This window comes from Ruditapes philippinarum, unplaced genomic scaffold (genome assembly GCF_026571515.1).
Source record: "Ruditapes philippinarum isolate M1 unplaced genomic scaffold, ASM2657151v2 ctg799_1_1_1_1, whole genome shotgun sequence".
Lineage (NCBI taxonomy): Eukaryota > Metazoa > Mollusca > Bivalvia > Venerida > Veneridae > Ruditapes > Ruditapes philippinarum.
This window is the reverse complement of record NW_026863240.1, coordinates 83,748-104,566: the sequence shown is the minus strand read 5'-3', so window position 1 is coordinate 104,566 and position 20,819 is coordinate 83,748. Positions and strand designations below refer to the sequence as shown.

The window sequence follows — 20,819 nt, the reverse complement described above, 5'->3', positions numbered from 1 at the left end:
GAGCTGTCACATTTTTGACTTAATTGTCATCAAACTTGGTCAGGATGCTTGTCTAGGTAATTGAACAGATGGGTCATCTCTGATGAAAAACTAGGTCACAGGAGCTAAAAATAGAAAAATCTTGTCAACACTCTAGTGGCTACTGTTTTGATCCAAATATCCTGGAAATTGGTCTGAAAGTTTGTTTTGATGATTTCTAGGTCAAGTTTGAATATGGTGCACCTGGGGTCAAAAACTAGGTCACACCGCCCAAATATGGAAAAACTTTAACACTCTAGTGGTCACATTTTTGACTCAATTGTCATGAAACTTGGTCAGAATGCTTATCTAGATAATTGCTCGGGTGAGTTCCAACATGGGTCATCTCTAATGAAAAACTAGGCCACAGGAGCTAAAAATAGAATATCTTGTTAACAATCTAGTGGCTACTGTTTTGATCCAAATATCCTGGAAATTGGTCTGAAAGTTTGTTTTGATGATTTCTAGGTCTAGTTTGAATATGGGTCACCTGGGGTCAAAAAATAGGTCACACCACCCAGATACAGAAAAACCTTGTTAACACGCTAGTGGTCACATTTTTGACTCAGTTGTCATCAAACTAGGTCAGGATGCTGGTCTAGGTAATTGCTGGGATGAGTTCGAACATGGGTCATCTCGGATGAAAAACTAGGTCACAGGAGCTAAAAATAGAAAAATCTTGTTAATACTCTAGTGGCTACTGTTTTGATCCAAATATCTTGGAAATTGGTCTGAAAGTTTGTTTTGATTATTTTTAGGTCAAGTTTGATTATGGGTCACCTGGGGTCAAAAAATGGGTCACACTGCTCAAATATGGAAAATCCTTATTAACACACCAGTGATCATATTTTTGACTCACCTGTCATGAAACTTGGTCAGAATGCTAGTCTAGGTAATTGCTCGGATGAGTTTGATGGGTCAGGTGAGCGATCTAGGGCAATCTTGGCACTCTTGTTAATTATTTTCTGTAAGTTAAAAATGCTTATCCAAATTATTACCAATATCTCATTCAATCTACATACAGATGTAGAGACTAGAAAGAAGAAGTTCATTGTCCAAGAACCAGAACTTTACATTGTTTAGTTCTTTAATTATCTCCCTTTGTAAAACTTAATTCTTTACGTGATAATGACTTGAAAGATATTAAAGGAGTCTAATCAAACTATAGACAGTGATAGGGATAAGTACATGTAAGAGGTAGAATGAGGAAGGGCAGTGTACAAAATGCGGTAATTCTACCTTTCTAAATTTTTTAATTATTTCCCTTTATAATACTTGAATTTTTTTAATAATTCTTGTCTGGGGTATATCTTCTAAACTATCAATAATATCTTAGTAAAAAAACTTCACAGTTAGAGAAACAAGCCAGAGGAAGTGCTGTGTTAAAGAACAATAACTCTAAATATTTAGTTTTTAGCTCACCTGAGCAATGCTCAGGGTGAGCTATTGTGATGGCCCTGTGTCCGTCGTGCATAGTCGTGCGTTGTCAACTTTTGAACATTAACAACATCTCCTCTGAAACCAAAGACTGCACATCAACCAAACTTTACAGAAATGATCCTTGGGTGGTCCCCTTTCAAAGTTGTTCAAATGGTTCCAGTCTGTTGCATATGTAGGTCATAGGGCCAGAAAAGGATTTCAAAAAACACAAAATTAAAAAATCTTCTTGTCTGAAAGTACATGGGCCAGAGCTTTGATTTTTGGTATATGGTATCATCTATGGGTCCTCTACCAAAGTTGTTCAAATTTTGTCCCTAGTGTCAAAATTGGCCCCTCCCCGGGGGGTCATAGGTTTTTCCTTATATGTATATAGTAAAATCTAAAAAAATCTTCTTCTCTGATTTGGCAAAGGCTACAGATTAGATATTTGGCATGAAACAATGTAAAGTTAACCTCTACCAAGATTGATCAAATAATGGCCCTCGGGTCAAAATTGGCCCTGCCCCGGGGGTCATTGATTTTCATTATATACATATAGTGAAAACTTGAAAAATCTTCTGGTCTGAAAGTAAATGGCCTAGAACTTTAATATTTGGTATATTGTATTATCTGAAGGTCCAATACCAAAGTTGATCAAATTTTGTCCATAGTATCAAGCTTGGCCCCGCCCTGGGGTGTCATAGGTTTTTAGCTCACCTGTCAGCTTTTGTGATCGCTTTTCGTCTGGTGTCCGTAAAGTTTTACTTTAAATGACATCTCCTCATTAACCGCTGAGCCAATTTCATCCAAACTTCACAGGAATGTTCCTTTGGTGGTCACCTTTAAAAATTGTTCAAAGAATTTAACTCCATGCAGAACTCTGGTTGCCATGGCAACAAAAAGAAAAAACTTTAAATATCTTCTTCTAAAAAATCCAAAGAGCTAGAGCTTAGATATTTGGCATGAAACATCTTCTGGTGAGTGTCTACCAAAGATGTTCAAATAAAAGCCCTTGGGTCAAAATTGGCCCTGCCCCAGGGGGTCATTGATTTTCCCTATATACATATAGTAAAAACTTAATCTTCTTTTAAAGAACCAAAAGAGCTAGAGCTAAGATATTTAGCATGAAACATCTTCTAATGGATGTCTACCAAGATTGTTCAAATAAAAGCCCTGGGGTCAAAATTGGCCCTGCCCCAGGGGGTCATTGATTTTCCCTATATACATATAGTAAAAATTTAATCTTCTTTTAAAGAACCAAAAGAGCTAGAGCTAAGATATTTAGCATGAAACATCTTCTAATGGATGTCTACCAAGATTGTTCAAATAAAAGCCCTGGGGTCAAAGTTGGCCCCACCCCAGGGGGTCATTGATTTTCCATTTATACATATAGTAAAAATTTTAAAAATCTTCTTTAAAAGAACCCAAAGACCTAGAGCTAAGATATTTAGCATGAAACATCTTCTAATGGGTGTCTACCAAGTTTGTTCAAATAAAAGCCCTGGGGTAAAAATTTGCCCGGCCCTGGGGGTCATTGATTTTCCAAATTTCCTTATATGTGTATAGGAAAAACTTAAAAATCTTCTTTGGATAAAAAAAAAATAGCTAGAGTTTAGATATTAAGCATGAAAAATCTTCTAGTGATTGTCTACAAAGTTTGTTCAAATAAATGCCCTGGGGTCAAAATTCGCCCCACCCCGGAGGTCATTCATTTTCCCTATATGTGTAAAACTATAGCAAAAATTGAAAAATCTTCTTTGAAAAAACTCAAATAGCCAGAGTTTAAATATTAAGCACGAAGCATCTTCTAGTGAGTGTCTTCAAAGTTTGTTCAAATAAAAGCCTTGGAGTCAAAATTGGCCCCGCCCCAGGGGACATTGATTTTCCTTATACGAGTATAGCAAAAACTTAAAAATCTTCTTTTAAAAAACCCGAATACCTAGAGTTTAGATATTAAGCATGAAACATTTTCTAGTAAGTGTCTACAAAGATTGTTCAAATAAAAGCCGTGGGGTCAAAACTGACCCTGCCCCAGGTGTGTCATTGTTTTTAACTATATGTGTAAAGAAAAAACATTAAAAAATCTTCTTTTAAAAATCCCAACGAGCTAGACCTTAGATGTTTAGCATGAAACATCTTCTAATGGTTGTCTACAAAGTTTGTTCAAATAAAAGCCCCGGGCTTTAAACTGGCCCTGCTCCGGGGGCCTATATACAGGTGAGCGACTTCAGGACCATCATGGCCCTCTTGTTCAGTATGTAAATATCTTTGTAAAATAGTACTTTTAACTTTGGATGGAGGAAAAGTGGTCACCAGGCTGAAAAAAAAGAAGAGATTTTTACAATTTTGCTCATGATATTTTGCATAAGGCATTGTCTGGTAGACCTCTATCAAGATTGTTCAAATTATAGCCCTTGGGTCAAAAAAGTCATATATGACAAAAAAAAACTTATTAACATTAGCACTTTTTCAGGTGCAGTTATGAATGTTCTCATATTGGTTTAAGTTTATGACATTATATCTGCCTTTCATTCAACAATATTAATTCAGAGCCTCAATAATCATTTGAGCGATATATAAAGGCCATGATGGCACTCTTCTTGTTAAAATTTGCTGAACAAAAGGAGAAAAAGATTCTTTGAAGAATAATCATTTGTTATAACTGTTCATTGTTTTTATTTTTTATAACAGCATCAACGGGTACAGCTACAGTACTAAAAGGTTTATCTTCACTAACAGCAGGATCTACTGTACTGAAGACTGCCAGTGGTATGACAACTATACTGTCACCTGGTAACCTCATTAAAAAAATACAGCAAGTTCAACCCAAAACCACACAAGGTATCAGTAGTACATGTATTCCATTCTAGCACCCATTGACCCTTAGCCTGCTAAATTTGTGTAATGGATTTGCCCTGATTTGTCCTTCCTTATCCGAACAAAGTGTCTGGTCCCAATTTCATTGAGCTTTTATGATAACAATTTGTTTAGGTGTCCATCGTCCTTCCGTGATCAGTACATCCGTTTCCAGCTAAAGGTTAAATATTTGGTATTGGACCTCTACCAGAATAATTCAAATTATAGCCCATTGGTCAAAATATTGGCCTTCCCCTAATGGGTCATTGATTTATTGATTTTCCTTATATGTATATAGTAAAAACTAAAAAAATCTTCTTCTCTTAATTGACAAAGACTAGAGGTTAGATATTTGGCATGAAACATTGTGTTGTGGACCTCTACCAAAAATTATAGCCTCGGGGTCCAAATTGACCAATGGGTCATTGATTTTCAATATGTACATAAAGTAAAAACTTTCTCCTCAGAAAGTGCAGGCCTGGAGCTTAGATATTTTGTGTGTAGCATCATCTAATGAAACTCTACCAAGATTGTTCAAATTATAGTTTCTAGGGTCAAAATTGGCCTTGCCCCAGGGAGTGATTGATTTTCCTCATATGTATATAGTAAAAACTTAAAAAATCATCTTGTCTGTTTTGTCAAGGCTAGAAGTTTGCTATTTGGCATGCTATATAGAGCAGTGCAAATAATGTGTTATCTGAGGTCGAAAACTAGGTCACACACCCAAATATGAACCTTGCTGACACTGTTTTGGTGCAAATAATCTGGAATTTCTGTTTGGTGCAAATATCTTTGATATTTGTTAGAAAGGTTGTTAAGATGATTTCTAGCTCTAGTTCGATATGGGTCATCTTGGGTCAAAAAGTAGGTGATATAGCCCAAATATTGACAAACGTTGTTCACACTTTAGTGGCTACTGTTTTGGTCCATATATCCTGGGAATTTGTTAGAAAGGTTGTTTGTATGATTTCTAGCTCAAGTTCAAATGTAGTTTATCTGTGGTGAAAAACTAGGTTACACAGCCCATATATGGTAGAACCTTGCTAACCCTGTAGAGGAAACTGTTAAGGTCCAAATATCCTGGAAATTAGACAGGTTGTTAAGATGGTTTCTAGGTCCTGTTTAAATATGGGTCATCTGGGTCAAAAACTAGGTCACACAACCTAAATTATGGAAAAATATTGTTTACATTCTAGAGGTATTAAATATTTTCATCCCAAGTACAAAGGTATGCTGAAAATTTGTCAGAAAGTTTGCTTTAATAATTTCTAACTCAGCTTTGAACTTTGGTCATCCATGGTCAAAATTTAGTTTAGCATGTTACAGATCAAAAATGGGAAAACTTTGTTATCACTCTTTGATCTTCAATCATGAATGACTTTGAACTTCAAGCTCAAATGTCTAAATTTTGCTAGTTTTTAGCTCACCTGTGTCCGTTTACCTTTCGGTAAACTTTTACTTTAAATGACATCTCCTCATAAACACTTAGCCAATTTCATTCAAACTTCACAGGAATGTTCCTTTGTAGGTCACCTTTAAAGATTATTCAAAGAACTTAATTTTATGCAAAACTCAAGTTGGCATGGCAATGAAAGGAAAAAACTTAAAATATCTTCTTTTAAGAAACACAAAGAGCTAGAGCTTAGATATTTGGCATGAAACATTTTCTAATGAGTGTCTACCAAGTTTGATCAAATAAAAGCCATGGGGCCAAAATTGGCCCTGCCCAAGGGGTCATTGTTTTCCCAATATGCAGAGTTCCAGATAATGTGCGTATCGGCGTATTTTACGCTTAAAAATCAACTAAAAACGCACAAGGTTACCAATTTGTTGCGTTCATTTACGCAGGCTGTAAATTTATTACGCAAAGAATGAAAATTCAAAGAGTTTTTGGTGTGTACTTATATTTTCGAAACAGCTGATTTCTGCTTCTGTTTAACAGTTGACTGGGTATTATGTTCCAATTAATACCCGTCAAGATACTTTCAACTATTTTTCTTCCTGTAAACCAATCTAATTACATATTTATTGCGTAGGCGCTTAATAAAATATATTGTTCTATTTTCTTTATAATTGCAAGCGATTATTAATACACACGTAGGTCATGGTTGCTTCAGGGCCGAAAAAGGTAGAGCTAAATTGACATTTTTTATGCCACCCCAGCATCTGCGATGCGGTGGCATATAGCGATTCACATGTGTGTGTGTTTGTGTGTGTGTTCTATAGATTATAAAGTGAAGTTCAAAAATCTTCTTGTGAAAAACCACTAGTCCAATTTCAACCAAACTTGGCAGGATTGATCCTTGGGTGAAGGGCTTCCAAAGTTGTTCAAAGAATTTTATTCCATGCAGAAATCTGGTTGCTATGGCAACCAAAAGGAATGATAAGAATCTTGTAAAGACCCAAAAGGCCTAGAGCTTAGATATTTTGCATAAAGCATTGTCTGGTAGACCTCTACCAAGATTGTTCAAATTATAGCCCGGGGTCAAAATTTGCCCGCCCAGGGGGTCATTGATTTTCAATATGTACATATAGTAAAAAAATCAAAAAATCTTATTGTCTGAAGGTACAAGGCTTAGAGCTTTAATATTTGTTATATGATATCATCTATAGATACTCTACCAAAGCTGTTCAAATTTTGCCTCTAGCGTCAAAATTAGCCCCGCCCCGGAGGTCATAGGTTTTCCTTATATGTATATAGTAAAAACTTAAAAAATCATCTTCTCTAAATTGACAAAGGCTAGAGGTTAGATATTTTGCATAAAACATTGTGTAGTGAACCTCCAGCAAGATTGTACAAATTATAGTCCTGGGGTCAAAATTGGCCCCAACCCCGGGGGTCATTGATTTTCACATCATATAGTAAAAATCTTCTTGTCTGAAGGTACAAGGCTTAGAGCTTTGACATTTGGTATATAATATCATCTATGGGTCCTCTACTAAAGTTGTTTTAATTATGCCCTATTGTTAAAATTGCCCTGCCCCAGAGGCTATAGTTTTCCTTATATGTATAAAGTAAAAACTTGAAAAATCTACTTCTCTGAATTGACAAAGGCTAGAGGTTAAATATTTGGCATGAGACTTTGTGAAGTGAACCTCTACCAAGATTGTTCAAATTATAGTCCTGGGGTAAAAATTGGCTCTGCCCCGGGGGTCATTGATTTTCATTATGTACATATAGTAAAAAATCAAAAATCTTTTTGTCTGAAGGTACAAGGCAAAGAGCTTTGATGTTTGCTATATAATATCATCTATAGGTCCTCTACCAAAGTTGTTTAAATTTTTCATCTGGTGTCAAAATTGGCCCCTGCCTGGGGGCATTGATTAACATTATGTACACATAGTAGAAACAGAAACTAAAACAAATGTTTTCTGAATTGGAGAAAGCTACGGCTTAGATATTTGACATGAAATGTTGTTTGTTGTATCTGTATCAACATTGTTTTGAATTTAACCCTTGGGTCAAAATTTTGCCTTGCCCAAGGGGACAGTGACCTACTTTCTTGTCCTTTGATGTATAGCTATGAAATTTGAACCATGTGCACAAATCAGATGTAAATTGAACTCTGATATCAGCTGATCTAGATTTTGACAAAGTGTCTTACTGTGTTGTCCTTTGATGTAGTCTATGTGAAATTTAGGCTGTGTGAAATATGACCTTCACCACCAAATTTACTAGAGTCAACTGCATTGATATATATTTTACTCTGATCTTTTATTTAAAAAACAATAGATTTAACCACTAATCTGATAATAAGAATTAGATAGGTCAGGGTTCTATGCATTATGACAATCTTCAATTGTATAGAAACAAAAAAAAAATCTGTTCCTACACTACTATTTAGTGTTGTATTAATGCGGTGGCATAGCATTTTCGTGTCGCCTCTACGAAGTAGTGGCGACAGATAGGTATCACTTCTCCGTCGTCTGTCCGTCCGTCCGTCTGTCGCACTCACAGGAGAGTAATTATGTGGCTAGAGGGACAATAGGTAACTGTTCTTTCTCTTTGATGTCATTCATTCCGTAATGCTTTTATGTGGCTATTTTCTTTTGTGTGGCTAAAAAGAACAATAGAGAGAACAATAGAGTAGCCACATAATTACTCTCCTGTTAGAACGTCCGTCCGTCACAAAACTTGTCTGGACTACTCCTCATAAACGACTGGTGCAATTTCATTCAAACTTTACAGGAATGATCAGTACCAAGTCTAGTTGTGCATATTGTCAGCATTTTCCGGTTCAATGATTTTTGACAGAGTTATGGCCCTTTACTAATTTTTATGCCCCCGGGCATATAGTGATTGAACCATCCGTCCGTCTGTCCGTACGAGGTTAACCTAGAACGGCAAGTTGGATTTTTCTTAAGTTCTACCTGTACCAATGGCTTCTAAGTTTACACACTTACTAATCAATACAAAGTACATGATCTGGGAAAGTTACATAACTCTGGCTTTCATATTTACCAAGTTATTGCCCTTTTCAGCACTTAAAAAATGAATAATGGTTAACCTAAAACGGCAAGTTGGAAATATCTTAAGTTCTATCTATACTAATGGCTTTATAATTTCCACACTTACTTATCAATACAAAGTACATGATATTGCCAAGTTATATAACTGTGTCATCCATATTTCCCAGTTATTTCCCTTTTTTCACTTTGAAAATAAGGCCTTGTCTGGTTAACCTATTTCGGCAAGTTGGATTTATCTTTAATTTCTCCTAATTGCTTAATTTCTTTAATGATATCTTTCATATTTAGTAGGTGGATACCTTTGATGGTCCTCTAATTTTTTGTGGAGTAAGCGGTCTCTAGGGTCAAGGTCAAGGTCACTGGTTTAAAAAATAAATATAAACATTTTTGCTCATACAGCCTTTATATTTTATGTGATGTCTTAGTTTAATACAATCCTCCTTCTTTGGGTGTAGTAAGGGGTCATTTGGGTCAAGGTCAATGTTAACAATGTCAAGGTCACCAATGTTAAAAATAGATTTTTACAGGTGTATTGACCTTATTCTATAGACAGATGTTATTTATAATTGATAGAAACATAAACTTTGATGGAGTTAGTGGTCCGTTGGGTCAAGGTCACCAGTGCTAAAAAGAGATTTTTACACATTTGCTCATACAGCCTTTATTAAGTGACAGATATATTTAATATTTGGTAGGAAGATAACTTGCATGGTATTCATCCTTTTGATTGGGGTAGGGATCAGTGGGTCAAGGTCACTTGTGCTAAAAATAGATTTTTACACTATTGCCCATACAGCTTTTATTTATTGACAGATGTATTTCATATTTGGTAGGAAGATAACTTGCATGGTATTCTTCCTTTTGATGGAGTAAGGGGTCAGTTGGGTCAAGGTCACCAGTGCTAAAAATAGAATTTTATACTTTTGCCAATACAGCCTTTATTTATTGACAGATGTATTTCATATTTGGTAGGAAGATAACTTACATGGTATTCTTCTTTTGGATAGAGTTAGGGGTCAGTTTGGTTAAGGTCACCAGTGCTTAAAATAGATTTTTACACGTTTGCACGTACAGCCTTTATTTAATGACAGATGTATTTCATATTTGGTAGGAAGATAACTTGCACGAAGTTGAATATTTTTCAACTTCACAAGTCAGAGCAATGACTTGGCAACTTGTATTTTTCACAATTACAAAATGCCATGACTTTGTCAAGCTATTTAACTTGTGTTTACAATTTTTTGGCAGTTTTTCTGTCCATTACTGAGTGAATGGGTAAACATTTTTTGAAATATTGCTACTGACAAGAATCTGAGCTGGGGGCATTTGTGTTTAACAAACACGTTCTTGTTATTTTTAAAGTTTGTTCGGACTACTTCTCTGATACAACTAATGCAATTTCAATGAAACTTTACAGGATTGATCTGTAGCTCAAGTCCTTGCGCATATTGCACGGGTTTTCCGGTTGAATGATTTTTGGCCGAGTTATGGCCCTTTGATAAAAAGGTGTTTTTTTTCTGTGTGTTGCCAGATACACAAAAGCTTGTCCGGACTACTCCTCATAAACTACTGGTGCAATTTCATCCAAACTTTACAGGAATGATCAGTACCAAGTCTAGTTGTGCATATTGTCAGCATTTTCCGGTTCAATGATTTTTGTCAGAGTTATGGCCCTTTAATAATTTTTATTTTTAAAGTTTGTCCGGACTGCTTCTCTTATACCACTAATGCAATTTCAATGAAACTTTACAGGATTGATCTGTAGCTCAAGTCCTTGCACATATTGCATGGGTTTTCCGGTTGAATGATTTTTGGCTGAGTTATGGCCCTTTGATAAAAAGGTGTTTTTTCTGTGTGTTGCCAGATACACAAAAGCTTGTCTGGACTACTCCTCATAAACTACTGGTGCAATTTTATCCAAACTTTACAGGAATGATCAGTACCAAGTCTAGTTTTGCACTGTCCGTCTGTCTTAAAACTTGTCCCAACATGAAATTGTCCGGTTGTCCGTTGGTTTTTTCTTGTCCGCCCAATAACTTAAGATTCCTTTGACTCTTAGTCTTCATATTTGGCATGGAGGTTAGTCATGATTAGTAGATGACCCCTATTGATTTTGAGGTCACTAGGTCAAAGGTCAAGGTCACAGGGGCCTTGACTTCAAAAAGCTTGTCCGCCCAATAACTTAAGATTCCTTTGACCTACAGTCGTCATATTTGGCATGGAGGTTAGTCATGATTAGTAGATGACCCCTATTGATTTTGAGGTCACCAGGTCAAAGGTCAAGGTCACAGGGGCCTTGACTTCAAAAAGCTTATCAGCCCAATAACTTAAGATTCCTTTGACCCATAGTCTTCATGTTTGGCATGGAGGTTAGTCATGATTAGTAGATGACCCCTATTGATTTTGAGGTCATCAGGTCAAAGGTCAAGGTCACAGGGGCCTTGACTTCAAAAAGCTTCTCCGCCCAATAACTTAAGATTCCTTTGACCCTTAGTCTTCATATTTGGCATGGAGGTTACTCATGATTAGTAGATGACCCCTATTGATTTTGAGGTCACCAGGTCAAAGGTCAAGGTCACAGGGGCCTTGACTTCAAAAAGCTTGTCCGCCCAATAACTTAAGATTCCTTTGACCCACAGTCGTCATATTTGGCATGGAGGTTAGTCATGATTAGTAGATGACCCCTATTGATTTTGAGGTCACCAGGTCAAAGGTCAAGGTCACAGGGACCTTGACTTCAAAAAGCTTATCCGCCCAATAACTTAAGATTCCTTTGACCCACAGTCTTCATATTTGGCATGGAGGTTAGTCATGATTAGTAGATGACCCCTATTGATTTTGAGTTCATCAGGTCAAAGGTCAAGGTCACAGGGGCCTTCACTTCAAAAAGCTTGTCCTCCCAATAACTTAAGATTCCTTTGACCTACAGTCTTCATATTTGGCATGGAGGTTAGTCATGATTAGTAGATGACCCTATTGATTTGAGGTCACCAGGTCAAAGGTCAAGGTCACAGGGACCTTGACTTCAAAAAGCTTGTCCGCCCTATAACTTAAGATTCCTTTGACCACAGTCTTCATGTTTGGCATGGAGGTTAGTCATGATTAGTAGATGACCCCTATTGATTTTGAGGTCACCAGGTCAAAGGTCAAGGTCACAGGGACTTTGACTTCAAAAAGTTTGTCTGCCCAATAACTTAAGATTCCTTTGACCCACAGTCTTCATATTTGGCATGGATGTTGATTATTATTAGTAGATGACCCTTTTGATTTTGAGGTCACTGGATCAAAGGTCAAGGTCATAGGGACTCTGACTTCAAAAAGTTTGTCCACCCATTAACTTAAGATTCCTTTGACCCACAGTCTTCATATTTGGCATGGATGTTGATCATGACTATAAGGTGACCCCTATTGATTTTTAGGTCACTGCGTCAAAGGTCAAGGTCACAGGGACCTTGACAAAAAAAAGCTTTTCTTCTCAATTGCTAAAGAATGTCCTGTCCGCAATGTATTGATTTTGACATTTTCACATTTGAAGCATGTAGAATATATAACTTAGCAATGCACTGGCTTAGTAACCTCAGATTTGGCAGGGAGGTTGTCCTTGAGCTCTAAATGGCCACTGTTGATTCTGACAAAGTGTTACGCGGGGGTATTCACGCCATGATAGTGGCAGTTCTAGTTTTGGACTGAATGTCCTGAGATCCATACCTCAATATATTGAAATAGCACAATTTTATGCTTCCTGAGGCGCGGGACGTTGGTAACTCTGTTACAAATTCTTGTTTATAGTTTACAATATTACTTGTTCCTTGTCATGGAGAGTTTCTATATACAGGTGAGCGATTTCAGAGCCATCATGGCCCTCTTGTTTGAAAGATTGTTACTGAAAAGAATCTGAGCAGGGGGCATTTGTATTTAACAAACACATTCTTGTTGTTTTTAGTCCCCTACCGGTTTACCGGAGGGGACTTTAGGTTTACCCTCCGTCTTACCGTCTGTCCGTCCGTCCGTCTGTCCGTCCGTCAGTCCGTCCGTCCACAAAACTGGATCCCCCGATAACGCAAAAAGTCCTAAAAATATTTTAATGAAACTTGATATATGGATAGATGGCAGTATGGAGATTATGCACGTCTTTTTCTTTTCTTCCTATGTTGAAAATTCTGGTTGCTATGGCAACAAATAGACTGAAAATATGGCAAATTTTACACATAACCTGGATCCCGCGATAACGCAAAAAGTACTGAAAATATTTTTATGAAACTTGGTATATGGATAGATGGCAGTATGGAGATTATGCACGTCTTTTTCTTTTCTTCCTATGTTGAAAATTCTGGTTGCTATGGCAACAAATAGACTGAAAATATGGCAAATTTTACACATAACCTGGATCCCGCGATAACGCAAAAAGTACTGAAAATATTTTTATGAAACTTGACATATGGATAGATGGCAGTATGAAGATTATGCACATCTTTTTCTTTTCTTCCTATGTTGAAAATTCTGGTTGCTATGGCAACAAATAGACTGAAAATATGGCAAATTTTACACATAACCTGGATCCAGTGATAACACAAAAAGTACTGAAAATATGTTTAATAAACTTGACATATGGGTAGATGGCAGTATGGAAATTATGCACATCCTTTTCTTATCTTCCTATGTTGAAAATTCTGGTTGCTATGGCAACAAATAGACTGAATTTCAAGATTTCTGATTCCAGTTTTTAAGTTTTTTCACTATAAGTTCTTTATATCTTAAGGTATTTTCTTCAAACTTTAAATATAAGTTGCTTGTCATCAACCAAATCATATGTGACAAGGTTTACAACTCTAGCACAAAATTTATCAGAATTACCTCCCTTGAACTTAAAATTTTCATGAAAAAAACATTGTTTTTTTTAATAACTTCTTTTTTTGAATGTATCTACTTCAAACTTCATATAAATGTTTCTTATTATCACTCAACATTTGTGAGTGTTCAATACTCTAGCAAGACTATTTCCAGAATTATGCCCCTTTTGAACTTAGACTTTTTTTTGAGAAATTGGTAATTTTTACTCCAACTTCTTCAATCATGATAGGATTTTAAAAATGTTATATTTTGATAACAGGGATGTTTAAAAAATAACTTTAGAGTGTCCTTCAGTCTGTCTGTCTGTACATAAAAACTGTTTCCTGTGATTACTTTTAAATAACTTTTTTAACAAATTTACTTAAAATAGGAACATAAGTGAATGGCCAATGGCCCTTCAGAATGTTGCTTGGGCTCTTACCGGTAGGGGACTTATGGATTGCTTGCAATACTATGATAATTGCTTGTTTTTCTTAAATTTTCTTTTTAAAGATTTGTTTAAAACGTTTGTTTGCCTTTAGAAAAAGTAAAGAAGTCGAACAATGTCCCCCTCCCAGAGGTGACTTGTCAAATATTTTTAGAACCCTTTGTTTGCTTTTAAAAAAAGTAAAAAATAAAGCATTGCCCCTGCCCTTTGGTGGCTCTTGTTTCACAAATGCAATATTGTTTGATTTTTTTTGCTATATTTTGCTTTAATCTTTGATTACCTTTACATTAAGAAAGGATATTAATAAAACCTTGGTATATTTCAGGAGGAGTTATAAGTATACCTGCAAATGCAGCTACTGGTGTGAGACCAATGGTAAAAGTTCAGATTCCTGGTAATACTGGGGCTATTACACTACGCCCAGCAACAGCAGCTGTTGCCTTGGCTCCTAAACCAAGTCCAACTGCAGGCACTAACCCTACTTCTACATCTCAGACCCTGACAGCTATAAAAGTAGGCAGTGTAGCCAGTCCAGCACCATCTCAGCAAGTTATTATGAAAGGTAATTTGTAATGCCCTTATGTTTTTATATGCCCGAAAGGGCATTTTATGTTATTCCCCCTGGCGTCCGTCTGTCCGTCCGTACGTCCGTCCGTTAGCAATTTGGTTTCCGGAGCATAACTTAAGTTCCATTTGGCCCACAATGTTCAAACTTCATAGGATGATTGTCCATATTGAGTAGAAGACCCCTGATGATTTTGGGGTCAAAAGGTCAAAGGTCAAGGTCACTATTACCTTAAAACTGAAAACAGTTTCCGGAGCGTAACTTAAGTTCCATTTGACCCACAATGTTCAAACTTCATAGGATGATTGTCCATATTGGGTAGAAGACCCCTATTAATTTTGGGGTCACAAGGTCAAAGGTCAAGGTCACTGTTACCTTGATACTGAAAACAGTTTCCGGAGCATAACTTAAGTTCCATTTGGCCCACATATTCAAACTTCATAGGATGATTGTCCATATTGGGTAGAAGACCCCTATTGATTTTGGGGTCAAAAGGTCGAAGGTCAGTATTACCTTGAAATTGAAAACAGTTTCTGGAGCATAACTTAAGTTCCATTTGACCCACAATATTCAAACTTCATAGGATGATTGTCCATATTGGGTAGAAGACCCCTAATGATTTTGGGGTCAAAAGGTCAGAGGTCAAGGTCAGTATTACCTTAAAACTGAAAACAGTTTCCGGAGCGTAACTTAAGTTCCATTTGACCCACAATGTTCAAACTTCATAGGATGATTGTCCATATTGGGTAGAAGACCCCTATTAATTTTGGGGTCACAAGGTCAAAGGTCAAGGTCACTGTTACCTTGATACTGAAAACAGTTTCCGGAGCATAACTTAAGTTCCATTTGGCCCACATATTCAAACTTCATAGGATGATTGTCCATATTGGGTAGAAGACCCCTATTGATTTTGGGGTCAAAAGGTCGAAGGTCAGTATTACCTTGAAATTGAAAACAGTTTCTGGAGCATAACTTAAGTTCCATTTGACCCACAATATTCAAACTTCATAGGATGATTGTCCATATTGGGTAGAAGACCCCTATTGATTTTGGGGTCAAAAGGTCAAAGGTCAAGGTCAGTATTACCTTGAAATTGAAAACAGTTTCCGGAGCATAACTTAAGTTCCATTTGACCCACAATATTCAAACTTCATAGGATGATTGTCCATATTGGGTAGGAGACCCCTATTGATTTTGGGGACACAAGGTCAAAGGTCAAGGTCACTATTACCTTAATACTGAAAACAGTTTCCAAAGCACAACTTAAGTTCCATTTGGCCCTCAATATTCAAACTTCATAGGATGATTGTCCACATTGGGCAAAAGACCCCTATTGATTTTGGGGTCACTAGGTTAAAGGTCAAGGTCACAATTAAAACCAAAAACAGTATCCAGAGCATAACGTAAGTTCCATTTGGCCACTATTTTCAGACTTCTTAGGATGATTGTCCATATTGGGCAAAAGACCCCTATTGAATTTTGGGTCACAAGGTCAAAGGTCAAGGTCACTATTACCTTAAAATTGAAAACAGTTGCCGGAGCAGAGCTAAAGTTCTATTTGGCCCACAATATTCAAACTTCTTAGGATAATTGTCCATATAAGGTAGAAGACCCCTGTTGATTTTGGGGTTACAAGGTCAAAGGTTAAGGTCATTATTAATAACTTAAGTATTAATCAACCTACAGCTGTAAAATTTTAAAGGATGAACAGCTAATTCCCATGTTTTACAAATGCTTCATCCTTACTAAAAAAAAAAAAACACTTTCGGGCATATAATGCTCTGCCTAGCGGTGCTCTTGTTATCACTGTCATACTTGTTACCCTGCCACCCTATGATAATGCTAACCTCAGCAGAGTTCTAATAATTTTAACAGAAAGCCAAATTTGTAATGTAGCAGACCTTCTGACAATCTATTTAAATGTGAGCCATCTGTTTAAATGACAGCCCTTGACACTTCTGTTGTAGAGCCATCGACCAAAACAAAGCTAAAAAAAGTAAACATTGTTTGTAAAAATATCTGATTTAAAAGAACATGCTTGTTTTTCTAAAATCAAAGAATACTATGCCATGTAGAACAATTTTCTTATCTTTTGGTATGAAATTTCAATACAAAATATCCCAAAATGCTGTTACTACAACTTCTTCCAAATATCATTATCTGTGTTTTCCTTCACAAGGAAACATGTTGAGTGATTTCTCTACCATGAAGTTTATGTTAACCCACATAATTTTGCAAAGTACATTGTGCTTACCTCACCTTTGGCTCAGCACAAAAAATAGTTCAAAGAGCTTGGTAAAAAATAAAATACTTATATTTATTCAAATGTGATTGAACCATTGACAAGGTGCTGGCGCCATTGGCAAGAGCCTTATCAAATGTGACGAAGTCAATACAAACATTAATTTAGTGTCAATATTGTGGAATTTTGGCGGTTAATATTCATAAATAGTCAAAATTGCACGAGCTGATCAAGACTTACTTTCATGAAATTTTCAAGTGATGCGTTTAGCATTAATTAAATTTTGCCATAGCAATACAATGCTATAACATTCTTCACCTAGAAAAACATTAAAAAGAACATTAAATTTTTCACTTGAAAGTTATCCATCCAATCAATGATAAAGAATTTACTGAAAATGGCACATTTTATACTTTATACTATACAGAAATATAGAAGCGTAGTAGATACTGAAGAGCCTATCTCAATCGATTTTGAGTATCAATGAATATAAAACAGAATAATTCCACAATAGCTACAGTTATCACACACTGGTTTAGCTTTAGCAACTTTGTTAAAATGATAGGGGACATGTACAGTAGTTTGCACTTAACATCTGAAACATCTTCTAGTGAGTGTCTACAAAGTTTGTTCAAATAAAAGCCCTGGGGTCAAAACTGGCCCTGCCCCAGGTGTGTCATTGTTTTTAACTATATGTGTAAAGAAAAAAAACTTGAAAAAATCTTCTTTTAAAAAACCCAACAAGCTAGACCATAGATGTTTAGCATGAAACATCTTCTAATGGGTGTCTACCAAGTTTGTTCAAATAAAAGCCCTGGGGTTTAAACTGGCCCCGCTCCGGGGGCCTATATACAGGTGAGCGACTTTAGGGCCATCATGGCCCTCTTATTTAGTGAAAGCCAAACTGAGAAAAATCTCAATCACAAATTCTGAGTTGAGAAAAATCTCAGATTTGAGCTGAGATTTTGACTTTGAGAACGTTAGTGAAAGCCGGGCCCGGCCTCGACATTAGAGGTGGTCCGTTGGTCCGAGACCACCTGATTTTGGCAAGGACCACCTAATTTTTAAAGCCACTTTTTGGGAGAATAGTCGGCGTCCGCGTCCAGATTTCAGATTAAAGTTTTGGTGCTGTAAAATATTTTCATTTCTTAAGGTATCAACTTCAAACTTCAAATATATGTTCCTCATCATCAACCACATCTTATGTGACAAGGTTCATAACTTTAGCACCAATATTTTTAGATTTATCTTCCCTTGAACTTAGAATTTTCCTTAAAAAATATTATTTTTTCCTGTAACTTCTTTATTTCTTTAGGGATCAGCTTCATACTTCAAATATATGTTCCTTATCATTAACCACATCTTATGTGACAAGGGTCATAACTCTAGCACCAATATTTTCAGATTTATCTCCCCTTGAACTTAGAATTTTCCTTAAAAAATATTATTTACTGTAACTTCTTATTTCTTTAGGGATCAACGTCATACTTCAAATATATGTTCCTTATCATCAACCACATCTTATGTGACAAGGGTCATAATTCTAGCACCAATATTTTCAGATTTATCTCCCCTTGAACTTAGAATTTTCCTTAAAAAAATATTATAGTTTACTGTTACTTCTTTATTTCTTAAGGAATCAACTTCATACTACAAATATATGTTCCTTATCATTAACCACATCTTATTTGACAAGGTTCATAACTCTAGTACCAATATTGCAAGAATTATCTCCCTGTTAACTTAGATTTTTTTACTTCTTTAGTTTTAAAGGTATCTACCTCAAACTTCAAATACATATTCCTTATCATCAACCAGATCTGATGTGATGAGGCTCATAACTCTTGAAGCAATATTTTCTCCCTTTGAACTTAGAAATTTCTTTAAGAAATATTATTACTTCTTTACTTTTTAAGGTATCTATTTCATATCATTACACACATGTTGTGTGACAAAGTCCATAACTCTAGTGTGACTATTTCCAGAATTTCCTTGAACTTGGAATTTATGTTAACAACAATAACTTCTTATCATAAGAAGAAATATATTTGTATCATAATTGATTTTTAGCTCGACTATTCGCAGAATAATCGAGCTAATGCAGTCACCCATTTGTCGGCGTCAGCGTCGGCGTCCCTGTGGTTAAGTTTTTGTATGTAAGCTGGTATCTCCATAACTACTGAAGGGAATGGATTGAAACTTCACACACTTGTTCTCTGTGATTATCTAAGATGATTGGCACAAGTCCCATAACTCTGATTTGCTTTTTTTCATAATTATGCCCCTTTTTCGACTTAGAATTTCTTGGTTAAGATTTTGTATGTAAGCTGGTATCTCCATAACTACTGAAGGGAATGGATTGAAACTTCACACACTTGTTCTCTGTGATTATCTAAGATGATTGGCACAAGTCCCATAACTCTGATTTGCTTTTTTTTATAATTATGCCCCTTTTTCGACTTAAAAATTCTTGGTTAAGTTTTTGTATGTAAGCTGGTATCTCCATAACTACTGAAGGGAATGGATTGAAACTTCACACACTTGTTCTCTGTGATTATCTAAGATGATTGGCACAAGTCCCATAACTCTGATTTGCTTTTTTTCATAATTATGCCCTTTTTCGACTTAGAAATTCTTGGTTAAGTTTTTGTATGTAAGCTGTTATCTCCATAACTACTGAAGGGAATTGATTGAAACTTCACACACTTGTTCTCTGTGATTATCTAAGATGATTGGCACAAGTCCATAAACTCTGATTTGCTTTTTTACATAATTATGCCCTTTTTCGACTTAGAAATTCTTGGTTAAGTTTTTGCGTGTAAGCTGGTATCTCCATAACTACTGAAGGGAATGGATTGAAACTTCACACACTTGTTCTCTGTGATTATCTAAGATAATTGCCACAAGTCCCATAACTCTGATTTGCTTTTTTACATAATTATGCCCCTTTTTTCGACTTAGAAATTCTTGGTTAAGTTTTTGCATGTAAGCTGGTATCTCCATAACTACTGAAGGGAATGGATTGAAACTTCACACACTTGTTCTCTGTGATTATCTAAGATGATTGGCACAAGTCCCATAAACTCTGATTTGCTTTTTAACATAATTATGCCCTTTTTCGACTCATGAATTCTTGGTAAAGTTTTTGCATGTAAGCTTGTCTCTCCATAACTACTGAAGGGAATGTATTGAAACTTGAAGAGTTTGTACCTTTTCGGACAATTTTATGTATTCATATAGGTAAGCATTATTATACTCAATGAAACACCCTTGTGACAAATTTTCGAATAGTCGAGCGTTACTGTCCTCCGACAGTTCTTGTTCTTTCATAGTTTTGTCTTCCTTACTGCGTCCTGTATTTAATTAGTCGAGCTTCGCTGTCTACTGTGACAGCTCTTGTTTACTTCACTGCCATATTTCATCCTAATTCCTGTCACAACAATACTTGGTGGTTGAAAACTTGGTCTTCGTTGCATTGCGGCGCTTCTTGTTTGCATATTGAATTACTAAAAAATCTTATATGTTGTGAGAGTTGTACATTGTAGACTTATTTTACATTTAATAAGCCTTATATATAACTACACTTATAAGGTACTGAAATAAGAAAACATAGTCATACTTTGAAAATGATAAGTGTTATTTTATATTATTAGCTGCTACTAGTACAGCCCAGGTGAAACCTGCTACAGCCACACAAGGTGCTACAAGTGGAGGAATTCAGAATGTACAGATTATTCAGGGTCCTAATGGTCAGCTTCAAGTTAGAGGGCTTATGCCAGGTAATTAGATATAAATCTTAATTCTTTGAATGCTACCTATATTATCAATACTAGAAACAAATTGGCAGCTGCACCATTTTAAAGTTTTGACAGAAAGTAACAGTTAATGGAAATCCCTAGATTTAAAGCTGGGTAAGTCAGCTGAACAAAGTTATATCTCTGTACATAGATGATCAATAAGCATTTGATGAT

General features: G+C 36.0%; 1 protein-coding gene across 1 annotated transcript in view; it reads left to right on the top strand.

Annotated features, from left to right (window-relative positions):
• LOC132721565 (nucleosome-remodeling factor subunit BPTF-like) overlaps nt 1-20,819 on the top strand; it is a gene marked incomplete at its 5' end in the record, with an annotated part of 145,789 nt that overhangs the window by 60,322 nt on the left and 64,648 nt on the right. Inside the window, 3 exon segments of the mRNA XM_060705888.1 lie at nt 4,129-4,278; nt 14,367-14,603; nt 20,502-20,627. Coding sequence (XP_060561871.1) covers nt 4,129-4,278; nt 14,367-14,603; nt 20,502-20,627 — 513 coding nt within the window.